General features: G+C 35.8%; 4 protein-coding genes across 5 annotated transcripts; 1 reads left to right on the top strand and 3 right to left on the bottom strand.

Moving 5' to 3' along the window:
• The first annotated feature begins 67 nt into the window (after window positions 1–67).
• Window positions 68–4752, top strand: SPPA (signal peptide peptidase). Of its 2 annotated transcripts, NM_106058.3 has the most exons (13): window positions 68–582; window positions 798–981; window positions 1083–1220; window positions 1501–1671; window positions 1750–1853; window positions 2114–2181; window positions 2638–2804; window positions 2894–2963; window positions 3290–3444; window positions 3562–3667; window positions 3856–3943; window positions 4024–4167; window positions 4287–4736. In NM_106058.3, exons 1-13 carry the CDS (start codon window positions 178–180, stop codon window positions 4518–4520), a joined length of 2034 nt encoding a protein of 677 aa, NP_565077.2. In that variant the 5' UTR covers window positions 68–177; the 3' UTR covers window positions 4521–4736. The 2 variants fall into 2 exon arrangements, with proteins under 2 accessions (NP_565077.2, NP_001322608.1); NM_001334622.1 differs by having other exon boundaries at window positions 86–582; window positions 3856–4167; window positions 4287–4752.
• Window positions 4753–4763: 11 nt separating this feature from the next.
• On the bottom strand, window positions 4764–7249 carry SS3 (strictosidine synthase 3). The gene is made up of 3 exons (NM_106059.5): window positions 6873–7249; window positions 5800–6069; window positions 4764–5456 (listed from the first exon to the last, which is right to left on the bottom strand). The coding sequence occupies exons 1-3, from the start codon at window positions 7112–7114 to the stop codon at window positions 4979–4981; spliced, it is 990 nt and encodes a 329-aa protein (NP_177540.3). The 5' UTR covers window positions 7115–7249; the 3' UTR covers window positions 4764–4978.
• A 558-nt stretch (window positions 7250–7807) lies between these two features.
• Window positions 7808–9920, bottom strand: AT1G74010 (Calcium-dependent phosphotriesterase superfamily protein). Its single transcript, NM_106060.3, has 3 exons — window positions 9501–9920; window positions 8974–9243; window positions 7808–8622 (listed from the first exon to the last, which is right to left on the bottom strand). The coding sequence occupies exons 1-3, from the start codon at window positions 9728–9730 to the stop codon at window positions 8145–8147; spliced, it is 978 nt and encodes a 325-aa protein (NP_177541.1). The 5' UTR covers window positions 9731–9920; the 3' UTR covers window positions 7808–8144.
• Window positions 9921–10835: 915 nt separating this feature from the next.
• Window positions 10836–13156, bottom strand: SS2 (strictosidine synthase 2). Its single transcript, NM_106061.4, has 3 exons — window positions 12755–13156; window positions 11788–12057; window positions 10836–11503 (listed from the first exon to the last, which is right to left on the bottom strand). The coding sequence occupies exons 1-3, from the start codon at window positions 12988–12990 to the stop codon at window positions 11002–11004; spliced, it is 1008 nt and encodes a 335-aa protein (NP_177542.1). The 5' UTR covers window positions 12991–13156; the 3' UTR covers window positions 10836–11001.
• Between the last annotated feature and the right edge of the window lie 1116 nt (window positions 13157–14272).

The following is a 14272-nucleotide window of genomic DNA, read 5'->3' on the forward strand; positions in this document are numbered from 1 at the left end:
CGAAACCGAAATTGGATTAGTGAACCATTGCGAGCCGTTAGTCCACGTAATGACTTTGACCGTCACACGTCACTCACGGTGAAGCAGTGACGACGTGGAAGAAACTCAATCTCTTTCTTCTTCACCTTTTTTCTTTTTCTTCGCACTGGAAAATTCCGCAGGTGAGAGAGAGAAACAATGGCGAAGCTACTTCTTCTTCACGCGCCTCATGTAATACCTAGGTTTAGCAGCAGTAGTAGTAGATCACTGGTCTCCGCAGCGGCTTTATACAGAAGACCTCTCCTCGTGAATCCCCAATTTTCCCATATCGGACCTCGTCTTCATTCTCCGTACAATCGGAGATTCTCGGCTCGAGCCTTCGACGATTCACCTGCTTCCTCGGCGGAGATGGAGAAAGAGAAACAGGAACAGCTGCTGGATGGAGTTTCTGGGAAAAAAGATGAGGACTATCCGACCGGAGAAATGGAGTATGAGAATAGGAACGCGTGGGAGATTTTTGTTGTGAAGTTTCGGATGTTATTTGCTTATCCATGGCAGCGTGTTCGTAAGGGAAGCGTCTTGACCATGACATTGCGCGGCCAGGTTTCGTTCTTAGACGCTGATTTTAGTAGTAGGACTGTAAATTTGTGGTTCCGGTAGCATTTATAGTGAACTTAGTTGACTCGGAAGGCTACATTCAAATTTTCTGTTGTTATGATCTCCTTTGCGAGTAGAATCCTTATTGGGGTTCTTGTTATATCCTCTCTGTATGATCTACAGTTAGGTTGAAATTGGATTTTTGTTTCTCCATTTTTCAGATCTCTGATCAGCTAAAGAGCCGTTTCAATTCTGGGCTTTCTCTGCCTCAACTCTCAGAAAATTTTGTGAAAGCGGCATATGATCCTCGTATTGCTGGAGTCTACCTTCACATTGATCCTTTGAGTTGTGGGTGGGGAAAGGTTGAAGAAATTAGAAGGCATATCTTGAATTTTAAGAAATCAGGTTACTCCTGAATCTACATTATCTATTGAATATCAGAGTTTATAATTTTCCAATTGTGTTCATACATGCTTCCTGTGACCTAATCATACACATCTTGTTAGGTAAATTCATTGTTGGATATATCAGCATTTGTGGGCTAAAGGAGTACTATCTTGGATGTGCATGCAACGAGCTCTTTGCCCCACCTAGTGCCTATTCCTTTCTGTATGGTTTGACTGTTCAAGCATCTTTTCTTGGCGGTAAGGGATTGTCTTCTTTGGCTCAATTTCTCACTTCAAAAGTGGTCATTAAATATCGTTCAATGAAATCTTATGCACTCATACTGTGTGCGGACCATCCTTCATTTGTTGAGAAAGCTGTTGTTGAACCGCTACTCGGCCTCTTTTGTAATTTAATGTGATCATATCTCACTTCCCTGTTCTCGTTATCAAAGGTCCTTAATCGGATTTCAATAATTACAATTTTACAAAGCAGTAATTGGCACATTTATCGTGAACTAGTTATTTTTCAAAAATGTAGGTGTCTTCGAAAAAGTGGGGATTGAACCTCAAGTACAAAGGATTGGAAAATACAAAAGTGCTGGAGATCAGCTTTCTCGCAAAAGTATATCTGAGGAAAATTATGAGATGCTGAGTGTGCTTCTTGATAACATATATTCAAATTGGCTGGATGGTGTTTCTGACGCAACAGGTGCTAGATTTGTTCACAATGTTGTTATGGTTATAACATTTTAGTTCTCCTGAATGGCTTCTGCTTAGAACTATGCAGGGAAAAAGCGAGAAGATGTTGAAAATTTCATCAATCAAGGAGTTTACGAAATCGAAAAGCTCAAGGAAGCGGGGCTGATAAAGGATATTCGCTATGATGATGAGGTAATACCATTTCTATTCTCTTATGTAGATTAGATTCAGTACCTTCTATGTAATCCCAGAAGCCAGGAGTGATGATTCTTGTTATTCAGTCCTTTATCATGAACTTTTTTCCTTGTGGATCTTTTGGTATACTCTCAAAATATTGGGATGGATTAGTTATCATACTTATAAAGATTCCCCTATAAATCTATACAAAGGGAATTAGATTCCGGCCCAGAACTCCTGCTGATCTATATAAATTACTTTGAATGTACCTGCAGGTTATAACGATGCTGAAAGAGAGGCTTGGAGTCGAGAAAGACAAAAAGCTTCCTACTGTTGATTACAAGTAAATGATTCTTACTATATGGAATTGTCAAATTGAGGCTTACTGAATCTAGAGCTATTATCTTTGCAGTACTCTTGGCGCAAGCCTTATACTATTAGGTATTGTATACATAATGGTTCCTAGTTGGTTCCTGCATTGGTGGGTAATCTTGATTTAGAATTAGTGTGATTTAGAGTCTGTAGCCGTACAGACTCGAAATCGTAATTCAACAAAGTGTAGGATAGATATGTCTTCTTCTTTGTTTCTCATTGTGGGAGGAATTAAATTTTGGCAATTTTATAGTAAATGATGCTATGCGTACTTCATAAACTTTTAAGTTTTCTGTTTTTTATAAACTTGTATGTAAACTTTCCAGGAAAGATTTTTGGATATTGTTTTACTTCGCTTATTGCTTCATGCGGTTTTATCAATTTTACAGTAACATGAAGATATTCTCGATTGAAATACTTTATGCAGGAAATACTCAGGTGTTAAGAAGTGGACTCTTGGTCTAACTGGCGGCCGAGACCAAATAGCTATTATTAGAGCAGGGGGAAGCATTTCTCGGGTTAAGGGTCCATTAAGCACTCCTGGTTCAGCTATCATAGCAGAACAACTAATTGAGAAGATCCGCAGTGTTAGAGGTAGGTCTGTTTATTACGTTTTCATCTACTAGTGTGCTGTTGTGTTCGTCAATAGCAGCTCAGAACTTTATTTCCTCTTTCTTTTGAAGAGTCCAAAAAATATAAGGCTGCCATCATCCGAATTGACAGTCCAGGAGGTGATGCTCTCGCTTCTGATTTGTAAGTAGTTATATTGATTGTCAGTGCTGTATGATTTTACCTACAATATACTCGTATGATTTAACATTTCTTGAATTGTTTGGTTCACCTTCTAACATGATACACTCAGACCCATTACTTTTATATATTTTTCGTCAATGGAGGTTAGAAGTTGAAGCGCTATCTTTTAAATCAAGAGAATGGGTTAAGAATGCTATATTGAGCATCTAGTAACTTGCAAATACGATATCTATCTAGCCTAGAGGTCATGTGTGGATTTGAATTTAATAGCTTTGGAAATCCTTCTAGGCTTTATTATAATCTTCATTATTCATAATGGTATACAGAATGTGGAGGGAGATCAAACTACTGGCTGAAACAAAACCCGTCATTGCGTCAATGTCAGATGTGGCAGCAAGTGGAGGCTACTACATGGCAATGGCTGCAAACGCCATTGTTGCTGAAAATTTGACATTAACTGGCTCAATTGGAGTTGTCACTGGTGATCTTTCTTTTTCTACTTACCAAAGAGAAAGTTTTGTGCTCTGAATCTTTGTACAACTATCTCTTTCACCCAGTCGCCATGCTTGATTGCTTCTGTTTGTTCTTCTTGTTGCAGCAAGATTTACCTTGGCCAAACTATATGAAAAGATTGGCTTCAACAAGGAAACTATATCTAGAGGAAAATATGCTGAGCTTCTGGGGGCTGAGGAAAGACCTTTAAAGTGAGTGACCTCACTCTGTTTATTACAACGATTTTACTTAGTTAGGCTCTAACCGTCTAAGACTTCTTTGTCACCCAATTGATGCCAATTTGGTTTTTCTCTTTTTGTCAATTTCGATTCTCGAAACTACTCTTGTAAGAACCTATAGGTTCCTTTCATTCACTATAATAACAAATGTATGCTAACAGGCCAGAGGAAGCAGAACTGTTTGAGAAGTCTGCACAGCATGCATACCAGCTTTTCCGAGATAAAGCAGCCTTATCAAGATCGATGCCTGTATTTGTTCCAATCTTGTTTTCTTTCTTGTATTCCTATGCTTTTTCAAGACTAAATATTTATTCTTACCATGTTCCTAGGTCGACAAGATGGAAGAAGTTGCACAGGGCAGAGTGTGGACCGGTAAGGATGCTCATTCTCGTGGTCTAATAGATGCTGTCGGTGGGCTGTCCCGAGCTATAGCCATTGCTAAGCAGAAAGCTAATATTCCTCTTAATAAGAAGGTTGGCCTCTCAACTCTCTTTTACTTCAGTGAACTCATCTTTGTAACAAATCTTTAAAACTTGAGAAGGCATTAAGTAGATGATATATGATTTTTGGCTTTTGCTTGTGGTAAATACAGGTAACTCTTGTTGAGCTTTCAAGACCTTCTACATCACTACCAGATATCTTAAGCGGTATAGGAAGCTCGGTGATTGGAGTTGACAGAACATTAAAAGGACTGCTCGACGAATTAACAATCACCGAGGGAGTTCAAGCTCGTATGGACGGAATCATGTTTCAGCAACTTGGCCGAGATTCTTTAGCAACTCCCATCATTGATATGCTTAAAGATTACCTCAGCTCTCTCAGATGATTCCGACACTAGTACTGAATCTCATTTGAATGAAACTAAAGAAACCGATGAAACATCTTTAAAGTCAAACATTCATAAATAAAACGAAAATGATATCAAACAAGTTTCAAGTCTTAAACGTACGTTTCAGCTAATCTCGAAGATATATATATATATATATATGTGTGTACTTCCCTATTAGAAACAATAATGAAGAGCTCAATGAAGAATATTATCTTCTTCGTAGCCTTTCTCTCAATTTCTGCCATTTCCTTAGCTGAGGAGAATGTTGAAGATTGCATAAGAGCAGAGATTAGGTTATACAAATTAATTCTTGAAATTTGTAACCATCTTTAAAAAAAATCATATTTATTTGAACAGAATCAACATGAGCGTACATTGATCCGTCAAGACTTTGTAACCATATTTATTTCGATTCAATCACTTTAATTCTAACCCATACTAATAACATGTTCACTTTAAAGCTTAAGAATTCCGGCGAAAGGACCAAAAAGAGCTCCGATGTAAAGCTGTCCTTTGTATTCGTTAACTTCACTAACCAAAGTATCCCCAAACTTGTCTTTTAGGGGAATGGTCTGAAGCACTTTACCGGCAGAACTGACTTTAACCGCCGAAGGGTTTGTCGGTCCGGTGGCTGAGTTCACGACCGAAGCAACCCAAAAGTTTCCAGTAGAACCGATCCTCTTGATGTTGTCAGGGTTCGAGACCGAGTTGGTGAAGTCTTCAGAAGTACCAGCTTTGGATCCTTTGATCCAATACCTCTTGATGTTACTTTTTGTGAACTGACCAACCAGCACGAATGAACCATCTGAGCTAACGGCACATCCGGCTGAGCCGCTAAGACCTTCCATCAATACAGTCACGACCTTTTTTGATGGATCGTATTTGAAGAACTTACCGGTCGAGTCTTTTGTTGCCACTGCTTTCAACACATCCCTGCATATGCATCATAATCAATATTAGTAATTAAGTAATATCATTTGATTAATTAACCGATTCAAATGAAAATGTTAAAAAATGGTTTATCGTAATTCGTAATTAGAACAAAAAGCATCAAAATTAATTTGGCTCTAACTAAAGAAATACACTATAAGCTTTTTATTGAGTGATCACAGCAACAAAAAAAAACTTTCGATTTGATTAAAAAACAAAACTTAGAAAGGGAAAAAAATCATTTAAGATGATTTTTATATTAAAATAGAAATATTTACTTTGTTCATAAATTATATGATAAGTGTATTTATATATTTACGTATAGAAGGGAAAAATAAAACTGTACCTAGGGCCAAATGTTGAGCTGAAGGAAGTGAAATAGACGACGCCGGTAGTGGGATCTACGTCAAGCCCGTCAAGAAACAAAAAGGGCTTGCCGCCGACACTGTCGGCGATCTTCTTAGCCAAACCCCCACGGCGAGGGATGACGTGGAGACCCAATGCAGCATCTGCGACGTAAAGATCACCTGTTTTCGTGTTGAAGGCTATTCCGGCTGGTCGACCACATTTTTCGACGTTAGTGGTTCCAAGTGCTCCGTCGCACAACGAAGACTTCCTGAAGTAAATCGAATCAAATTTGTTAATATTTGATAGACAAACAAAAAAATGAAAAATAAAAAATTAACACATAGTTAAATATGATTCTTATATTTGTATAGCTCCACACGTATTTGACAGCAATGCGGATGATATTAATGCTAGCGTGTGTTTAGCCTGTTACAATGTTTGTTTAGGACATTCTATTTTGTTAAATTAAAGATGATTACATTTATACATCCTATACATACATTAATCAACAATTAGTATTTTGAATATTATACGAGTACATAATAATTCTTGAAATTTAAAAAAAAAAAAAAAAATTAGGTCGAATGAAAAGAGAAATAAAGGGCACTCAGTTGATGAATAAATTAATTTAAAGTAGGTTGCATGGAGGCAGTAGCCCACCAAAAAAAGTAGGTTGCAGTTATTTCTGAATCTCTAGTGCACGAAATCTTTAGATCATCATTACATGATTGACTCTGAGGTTTGTATTTGACAACAAAGTTTTCCCATTTGTGTATGTCAGATCTGATTTCGAGTTTATTTTTACTTCATTGTCTTATGTGACATGAGAAGATATATAATGTTATTTTTTATTTTATTTTATAACTATAAGATAACTAGACAAGTTTATTTACCAAAACAAAATGAAAAGATAATGTTGTTACGGATTTAGTAATATAAAAGGTTCGTATCATTATCATGAAGTATATGGAAAGAATTCTGATTTGCGTATCAAGCTCTTGATAACATTGAATTCAAATGCATAAGAAGCATATATAAGTAAATGAAAAAGTAATGATCTTGGAAACTTACGAAGAGTTTGTGATCTGGGCAAAGTCGACATAACCTTTCTTTGGAAGATATTTTAGGATTTTACCGCCGGTGACTCCGGTGTAGAATCCTTTTCCGGTGGAATCAAAAGCGAAAGCTTCAGGGCCTGTTCTGTTTCCTGGCACCGGAAGTTTTTGAAATGATGACTTTTTGGTTGAGAGAACAGATGAAGAAAATGAGAGAAGAAGGAGAAGAGAAATCAACGAGACAAACGACCTCATCATGTTTCTTTGGTTGTGTTCTTTTTATCTATCTCTTATCTGTATGTATGTATGTATATTTATAGATTTATTTTTGGAATGTTACCTTTTTTGAAATTTCCTTATATTAAGACATCTTTTTTTTTTTTTTTTTCTAAAGTTGACAATAGACAAAGTATTTATAGAAACAAATCAAACTAAAATTAGTAATTAATATTGAATATAAATCAAGAAACAAATACGCCTAAATTACGTTAGTTTTAAGATTAATTAGAAGTAGATTGATGAAAAGATACTACACATTATCTTAGGAACATTTCATTAAATGTTTTGACATTTACTTTTCTTGATTCACTAGTAAATGCGGTAGCGGAAATGGAAAGCAATTTGATTTGCATTGCTTCTGCATTTTGTACCATGCATAAAATATTATTATGGTCTATATATGTATAGTGTGGATTGTGGAATTTTTTTTTCTCTAAAGCGTGCACGAAAATCACATATGATGATAGTGCAAAATAAACCGTCTCACCGTACGACACCGCACACTCTTGTTTTTTTAATCACCACCATTCACATTTCACACCTTCGAGATCTTATGACATTAAAATGGTCAAAATGGATGTACCTATATAAATCGGCCGCATTCTAGTATCTTACTTTATAGTTTATATATTGATACTATAAGAATGACGGTTCTATCTACTAACGTGTTGTATAAAAGTCAATGTATAAACGTGTGTACATATCGAATTATAGATCATATTTTTTTTTAGTATAGATACTTAATTTTTCTTGTTTTTCGTCTTTATGAAGTAAAACAAAGGGTGAAAACAAAGAAAACCAAAGCCTTAAGAACTAGAGATAATCTCTTCGAAAATATGAAACAATAAGTAGTAGTAGCCTATTCAAGGAATCACCGAACAATTGTGTCACCCACGTAACAAGCAGGACATTTGAGGGGATATTATTATGGTTAAAATAACTGTAAACAGACCTTTCAAAATGATATCAAAAATGGTAATCACCAAAGAACCATATAGTTGATACCAATTTAAAGTTTCATGACTCCGGCGAAAGGTCCAGTAAGAGTTCCGATGTAAAGATGGCCGTTGAACTCGTTGACTTCACTAAGCAAAGTATTCCCAAACTCATTCTTGAGGAAAATGGTCTGGAGCACTTTTCCATTAGCGTCTAGTTTGACCGCCCTAGGGTCGGTAGGCATAACAACCTTGTTCACGACAGAGGCGACCCAGAAATTTCCGGTAGAACCTACCCTCCTGATGTTGTCGGGGTTCGAGACAAGACTTGAGAAGTCTTCAATAGTTCCAGCTTTGGGCCCTTTAATCCAATATTTCTTGATGTTACTCTTTATGAACTCGCTAACTAGCACGAATGAACCATCTGAGCTCACTGCACAACCAGCAGCACCACTTAGACCTTCCATTAACTCAGTCACGGCTTTGGTCGCTGGGTCGTATTTGAACAGCTTTCCGCTCGCGTCTTTTAATCCCACTGCGATTAACACTTCCCTACATTGCATAACCAACAATTATTTTAGTACACATATTAAATAACATGCATATATTACCATCTTCTATAATAAGCATTTAAAAGTTGATTTTGAAAGAAAAAAATATACTACAACTTAATTACTTGAAAAAATTATTAGTAAACCAACATAATTAAGAACGTTTTTTTTCTAATAACAGTTTTGTAAATTAATAATTTTGTCCTTTCCTATATATATACTAGATTTTTAAAAAGAAGGAATTTATAGCATTATATATGTAATTGTACTATTGCCTATCTATAATAACTCGTTCATAATAAGGTTATAGTGTTATAGATGAATAAATATGTAAGAAAATTAAACACGTTACCGGGGTCCAAACTTGGAACTGAAGGAAGTGAAGTAGACGACGCCGGTGGTGGGATCAACATCAAGACCGTCAAGAAACTTGAAAGGCTTTCCGTCAACACTGTCGGCCAGCTTTGTGGCCAAACCTCCTGCGGGAGAGATAACGTGAAGACCCAACGGAGCATCGGCGACATAGAGATCACCTGTTTTGCTGTTTAAGGCTATTCCCGCTGGTCGACCACACTTTCCGGCGAAAGCGGTTCCTAATGCTCCGTTGCACCATGCCGAGTTCCTAGAGTAATCAAACCGATTAAAAAATATTTCTTAAAAAATGCAGCAATACAAATATTTTGTTACAATATATATACAACAATTTAAAATAATAATGAGCCAGATACGTCTTAAGAATATTAGATAATAATTACTATATAAAGAAACAAGATCGTTAATTAGATAACAATTGATATTTGATAAGAAAAAGATTCCTTAAACCAGAAGCATGATCTTGAAAAGTTATAATCTTGGAGATCCTAAGAAGGAGACACTTACGAGGAATCTGTGATCTGGGCAAAATCGACATAACCCTTCCCAGGAACGTACTTGAGGATTTTACCACCGGAGACTCCGGTGTAGAATCCGCCGGTAGAGTCAAAGGCGAAAGATTCAGGGCCTGACCTCTTGTCAGGCACCGGAAGTTTCTGAAAAGAAGCATCATCGGAGAAAACAGCCGACGAAAAAGAGAGAAGAAGAAGAGAAATCACAAAGACAAACGACGCCATGATCGTATCTTAATTAAGTCTATGAAGGTAAAATTAGTACACGAATGATCTCTATGTGGGTGTATATGCACATATATATATATAAAATAATAAGGTAAATACTAAATAGAAATTTCCTTTTTTTTGACGTTACCAATAACACGAAAAAGAAAAGATCTACTGTTCCGTAAATAAATGGATAAATTCTTTTTCTGGGGATTTGACAGCTTTTCTTCAGACTATGATTGATAGAATGATTCTTTTATGTTAGGAAGAAAATAGGCAAAAAATATAAAGCAAACAAAAACACGAGTAAAAGGAAAGAAATGTAAATATTGCATGTACGAGGATTTATAAAATTAACAGAAATAGCAATGTAAAGCATGGTTATCTTATATTATTGGAAAATTGATGATTCTTGCATAGTATTTTCAAATTTTAGATAGCTTAGGATATTTTTACAAAAAAATTAGATTGTTCACAGTTTTCAAATATTCATATATTGGTTTTAAAGATTAAATCCTTTTTTTGTATAATGTAATGTTCATTATACAGCTAGCTCAACCCGGGACCCCTCTCTTGTTCCTTCCTTCGCTTTCAATTAGAGCGTTCGTATATGCGACAATGATATGGTAAAAAAAACTAAAGATGATCCGGGAAGACAATATTAGAATTGTTAACTTTTTGACGCTCAAGCTACAATAAGAAAACGGGACTAGTTTTACTAGTTAGAGGACAAAAAAAGCGAGAAAAATTGGAAGTGTCTAATGCGACATTTGTTGAAGTTTGACTGGTGAGCTTTAATAAAGTGGGTACAATAGACAAAAAGTCTTCAGACAAAGAGTACGACTCGACGCCCATGATATAACCGAAAACTTTTGTAAATGATCATGAACGAAAAAAAGGTGTACTTGTCTTCGACGTAAGGTTGGAGATCTTATTAATTAGCGTGTGGAATTCGTGTGTGTGTGGTTGGACCTTTTGAACAACATTTGTCAACATGTCTTATTTCATACCTTCGGATCTCCCCTCTCTTTTGTCCTCTTTTCACTATCTAGAAGTACTCAAAAATCAAAATACATGGGAACGTGATATCTGATGGTGACTGAAGATCAAATGTTACGCTTGCCTTTTGAAAAAAAATATCAAATTAATCAAACACTATACAAGATAACCATGCTTTAAATTGCTATTTCAATTAAGAGATCTAAGTGGTTATTTTATTCAGAAATAAATAAAAAGCTCATATATATATATTATTGTAACACATCGGATGCATTCAAATAAGAGATCTAAGTGGCAGGACAAGAACCCTTTTCGAGCTTAAGAATTCCAGCAAATGGTCCGGTGAGAGTTCCTATATATAAATTGCCCTCGAATTCGTTGACTTCGCTGAGCAGAGTGTCTCCAAATTTATCTTTGAGAGGAATTGTTTGAAGAACTTCACCATTAGAGTTAACTTTGACTGCTGATGGGTTCGTAGGTACGATGATCTTGTTCACCACTGAAGCGACCCAAAAGTTTCCAGTAGAGCCAATTCTTTTGATATTGTCAGGGTTTGAGACTGAGTTGGTGAAGTCTTCAGAAGAACCAGCTTTGGGTCCCTTGATCCAATACCTCTTGATGTTACTTTTTGTGAACTGACTAACCAGCACAAACGAACCATCTGAGCTCACTGCACACCCGGCTGAACCACTTAGCCCTTCCATCAGTACAGTCACGACTTTGGTCGATGGGTCGTATTTGTAGAGCTTTCCGGTCGCGTCCTTTAACCCCAATGCAATCAACACTTGGCTGCATACATAACCAATAAACAGAATATTCAATATATAGCAAATATTATTTGAGAAAGTACTTTCTTTACCAATTAAAATCAATTTGTGGATAAATAATTTGGAATATTATTTTATTTTCTGTGGAAAGCAGTAACATATATGTAAAGGTAAATAATTTTCATTTTTAAAGCCAAAAAAAAAAAAAAATCCATTGCCATTTGAGTTTAAATTTAGAGTTTCGATTCAAAATTTAATTTAAACTAAAACAATTAATTTATGTATAGAAGAAGATAGAAACTTTACATTGGGGAGAAGCGTGAGCTGAAGGAAGTGAAGTAGACGACACCAGTAGTGGGATCAACGTCAAGACCGTCAAGAAACTTGAAAGGCTTTCCGTCAACACTGTCGGTGATCTTCGTAGCCAAACCACCGGCGGGAGAAATAACGTGAAGACCCAACGGAGCATCGGCGACGTAAAGATCACCTGTTTTCTCGTTGAATGCTATTCCTGCTGGTCGACCACAGCGTCCGGCTAAAGCCGTTCCAATAGTACCATCGCACCATGAAGAGTTCCTAAAGTATTCAAACCAAAAAACATTTTAAGAACAAGAGAAACAAATAACCATGAACTTATAAGAGTTCCCATGTAGTATAAAAATGTTTTTGATTAGTACAACAACAAAATTATATGTTAGTATCCATAGGTATCATGTGTATCTTAGTTTTTGACTCTTTTTCACGTGGAGGCATGTGTGTGTGTGAACGCCGAGATGCGTTTTGGTCACCTAAACCGGTATATGACAGATTGCTAACGTAAGCCGATAAAAACAAGGAACTAAAAAAGGTTGCTTTTCGTCCACTCGTCCCTACATGAATTCTTTTACGGGTGGACAAAATTGAGTAAGTATCATCCATTATTTGTAATATACAACACATGTAACAAGATTTCACATGTGAAATTTTAATCAAGTTACATGATAAGTAGCTTAGAGGAGTTTTTAGATTATTTCCTTAAGAAACCATAAAATCATCATCTCGTAACTTCAAATAGTCCAAAAGAGAATCGGATTAAAATGCGGATATGATATATTTTTTGTAAAAATAAGAAGGCTATATCATCTCTGATCAGTCATAAATCATAATTCCATAATATTGTAGCCATAAAGAAACGAGTGTTAATAAACGAATGCCATTTAGATTCCAATTTCAAAACCCCCAGAAGAAGCATAATCATCAAAAAGTTATGATCTTAGAAAAGAACAAGACTTACGAGGATTCAGTGATCTGGGCAAAGTCAACATAACCCGTCTCGGGGAGGTACTTGAGGATTTTACCACCGGAGACACCGGTATAGAACCCTTTACCGGTGGAATCAAAAGCGAAAGCTTCGGGACCTGACCTAGTTTCCGGCACCGGAAGTTTCTGGAAAGAAGCGTCATCGGAGAAAACCGCCGATGAAAGAGAGAGAAGAAGAAGAAGAGAAATCATGGAGCAAAACGACGTCATACCGTTTCTTTATCGCTCAATTATTCTCAAATGAGACTTTCTTGTACTTTGTAGTCGTTACGAATATTTATAGGTTTGATTATTTAACTTTTCTTTTTCTTTTTTGATTAATTTTTAAGAAGGTTTCTTATTTTGTAAATTAAGTTGATGGCACACGTTATGCTCGTCGGATTATTTTATTAGTGAAGAGATTAGAGTTGTTTCTCGGGGTTTCTTGACAGATTAAGTTGCACATGGAACAAAAAGTCAAATAGTTGCAATCCACGTACATTGCTGATTTTTGGGGTAGACGTACGACTGTCAACGCAAGATCGCAAACGCATGGTCTAAAAATTTATGTACTTGTGTCTAAGATTGATTAGAAGTAGGTAAACTTTTTTTTGATAAAGTAGAAGTAGGTATTTAGATATCAGAAAATATATACAAGTGTAATTCCAAGGAGCAGTTGATTACAAATAAATAAAATACATATACTTTTGAGAAATACCCTAGAATATTTGCTTGGATATTAAAAAAAAAAGGAAATTTAAGATTTTTGTGATATTGAAAGGACCAAATGGATACTGTTAATAAATCAACCGGTCGCATAGTCGCATTCAATGATCTTAGTCTTGTTGATCAAATATTGACGATCGATGCGTTTATCATCAAACATCAATTGCAAATTGTAAACACAAACGTAAAACGTCAATAATATGGAATGTTTTATGTTTACTGTTTGCGTTTACAATTTACAACTACTATGTGGTTAAGAATAAATTGCGTATATAAACACACAATTTTTTTTATTTTTTTTTGGGTGCAAAATACACAGGATTTCAAAGCAATGTTTCTAGTCTTTCAAAATTCCGATGTATTATTACATTCTAGCATATAGACCATAATAAACAGAAGATATAATATTATGGTCCATATGTTGGGTAAATAAAATGCAAATGCACAAAAAGAATCATAAGCTTATCCGATTTTTGACCTCCCAATATATCATTATTTTTCAATAAATATAAAGATGGACGTACATATTGGTTGCTATCACTATCAGACTTGATGGATAGCTAATAAATTGGTCACCAAAGATCCGTAGCCACCTTTTTTTGGCGGGGCTGGCATAACCTGAAACGATTTGGTTTCGCTATTTTTATGTTAACCAGTACTTTATCTTAATTGTTTATCGTAGTTGTGGCCTTTATATTTTGCATTTTAAATACTGAGCTTCCAAGTTAAATGTTAGTGTTTTGTGCTTATACATTGTGAGAACTTCAAATTAAGAAGTTTTTTTCAA

This window comes from Arabidopsis thaliana, assembly GCF_000001735.4.
Source record: "Arabidopsis thaliana chromosome 1 sequence".
Lineage (NCBI taxonomy): Eukaryota > Viridiplantae > Streptophyta > Magnoliopsida > Brassicales > Brassicaceae > Arabidopsis > Arabidopsis thaliana.

Bases quoted from the DNA above. Each gene is read 5' to 3' on its own strand.
- SPPA (NM_106058.3), top strand. From the start codon at position 178: ATGGCGAAGCTACTTCTTCTTCACGCGCCTCATGTAATACCTAGGTTT. The intron at 1,221-1,500 runs GTAAGGGATTGT...TCAAAAATGTAG, and splicing joins TCAAGCATCTTTTCTTGGCG to GTGTCTTCGAAAAAGTGGGG. The intron at 2,805-2,893 runs GTAGGTCTGTTT...TTTCTTTTGAAG, and splicing joins GAAGATCCGCAGTGTTAGAG to AGTCCAAAAAATATAAGGCT.
- SS3 (NM_106059.5), bottom strand. From the start codon at position 7,114: ATGATGAGGTCGTTTGTCTCGTTGATTTCTCTTCTCCTTCTTCTCTCA. The intron at 6,070-6,872 runs GTAAGTTTCCAA...GATTTACTTCAG, and splicing joins GCCCAGATCACAAACTCTTC to GAAGTCTTCGTTGTGCGACG. The intron at 5,457-5,799 runs GTACAGTTTTAT...ATGCATATGCAG, and splicing joins AGCTCAACATTTGGCCCTAG to GGATGTGTTGAAAGCAGTGG.
- AT1G74010 (NM_106060.3), bottom strand. From the start codon at position 9,730: ATGGCGTCGTTTGTCTTTGTGATTTCTCTTCTTCTTCTCTCTTTTTCG. The intron at 9,244-9,500 runs GTAAGTGTCTCC...TGATTACTCTAG, and splicing joins GCCCAGATCACAGATTCCTC to GAACTCGGCATGGTGCAACG. The intron at 8,623-8,973 runs GTAACGTGTTTA...TATGCAATGTAG, and splicing joins AGTTCCAAGTTTGGACCCCG to GGAAGTGTTAATCGCAGTGG.
- SS2 (NM_106061.4), bottom strand. From the start codon at position 12,990: ATGACGTCGTTTTGCTCCATGATTTCTCTTCTTCTTCTTCTCTCTCTT. The intron at 12,058-12,754 runs GTAAGTCTTGTT...TGAATACTTTAG, and splicing joins GCCCAGATCACTGAATCCTC to GAACTCTTCATGGTGCGATG. The intron at 11,504-11,787 runs GTAAAGTTTCTA...TTATGTATGCAG, and splicing joins AGCTCACGCTTCTCCCCAAT to CCAAGTGTTGATTGCATTGG.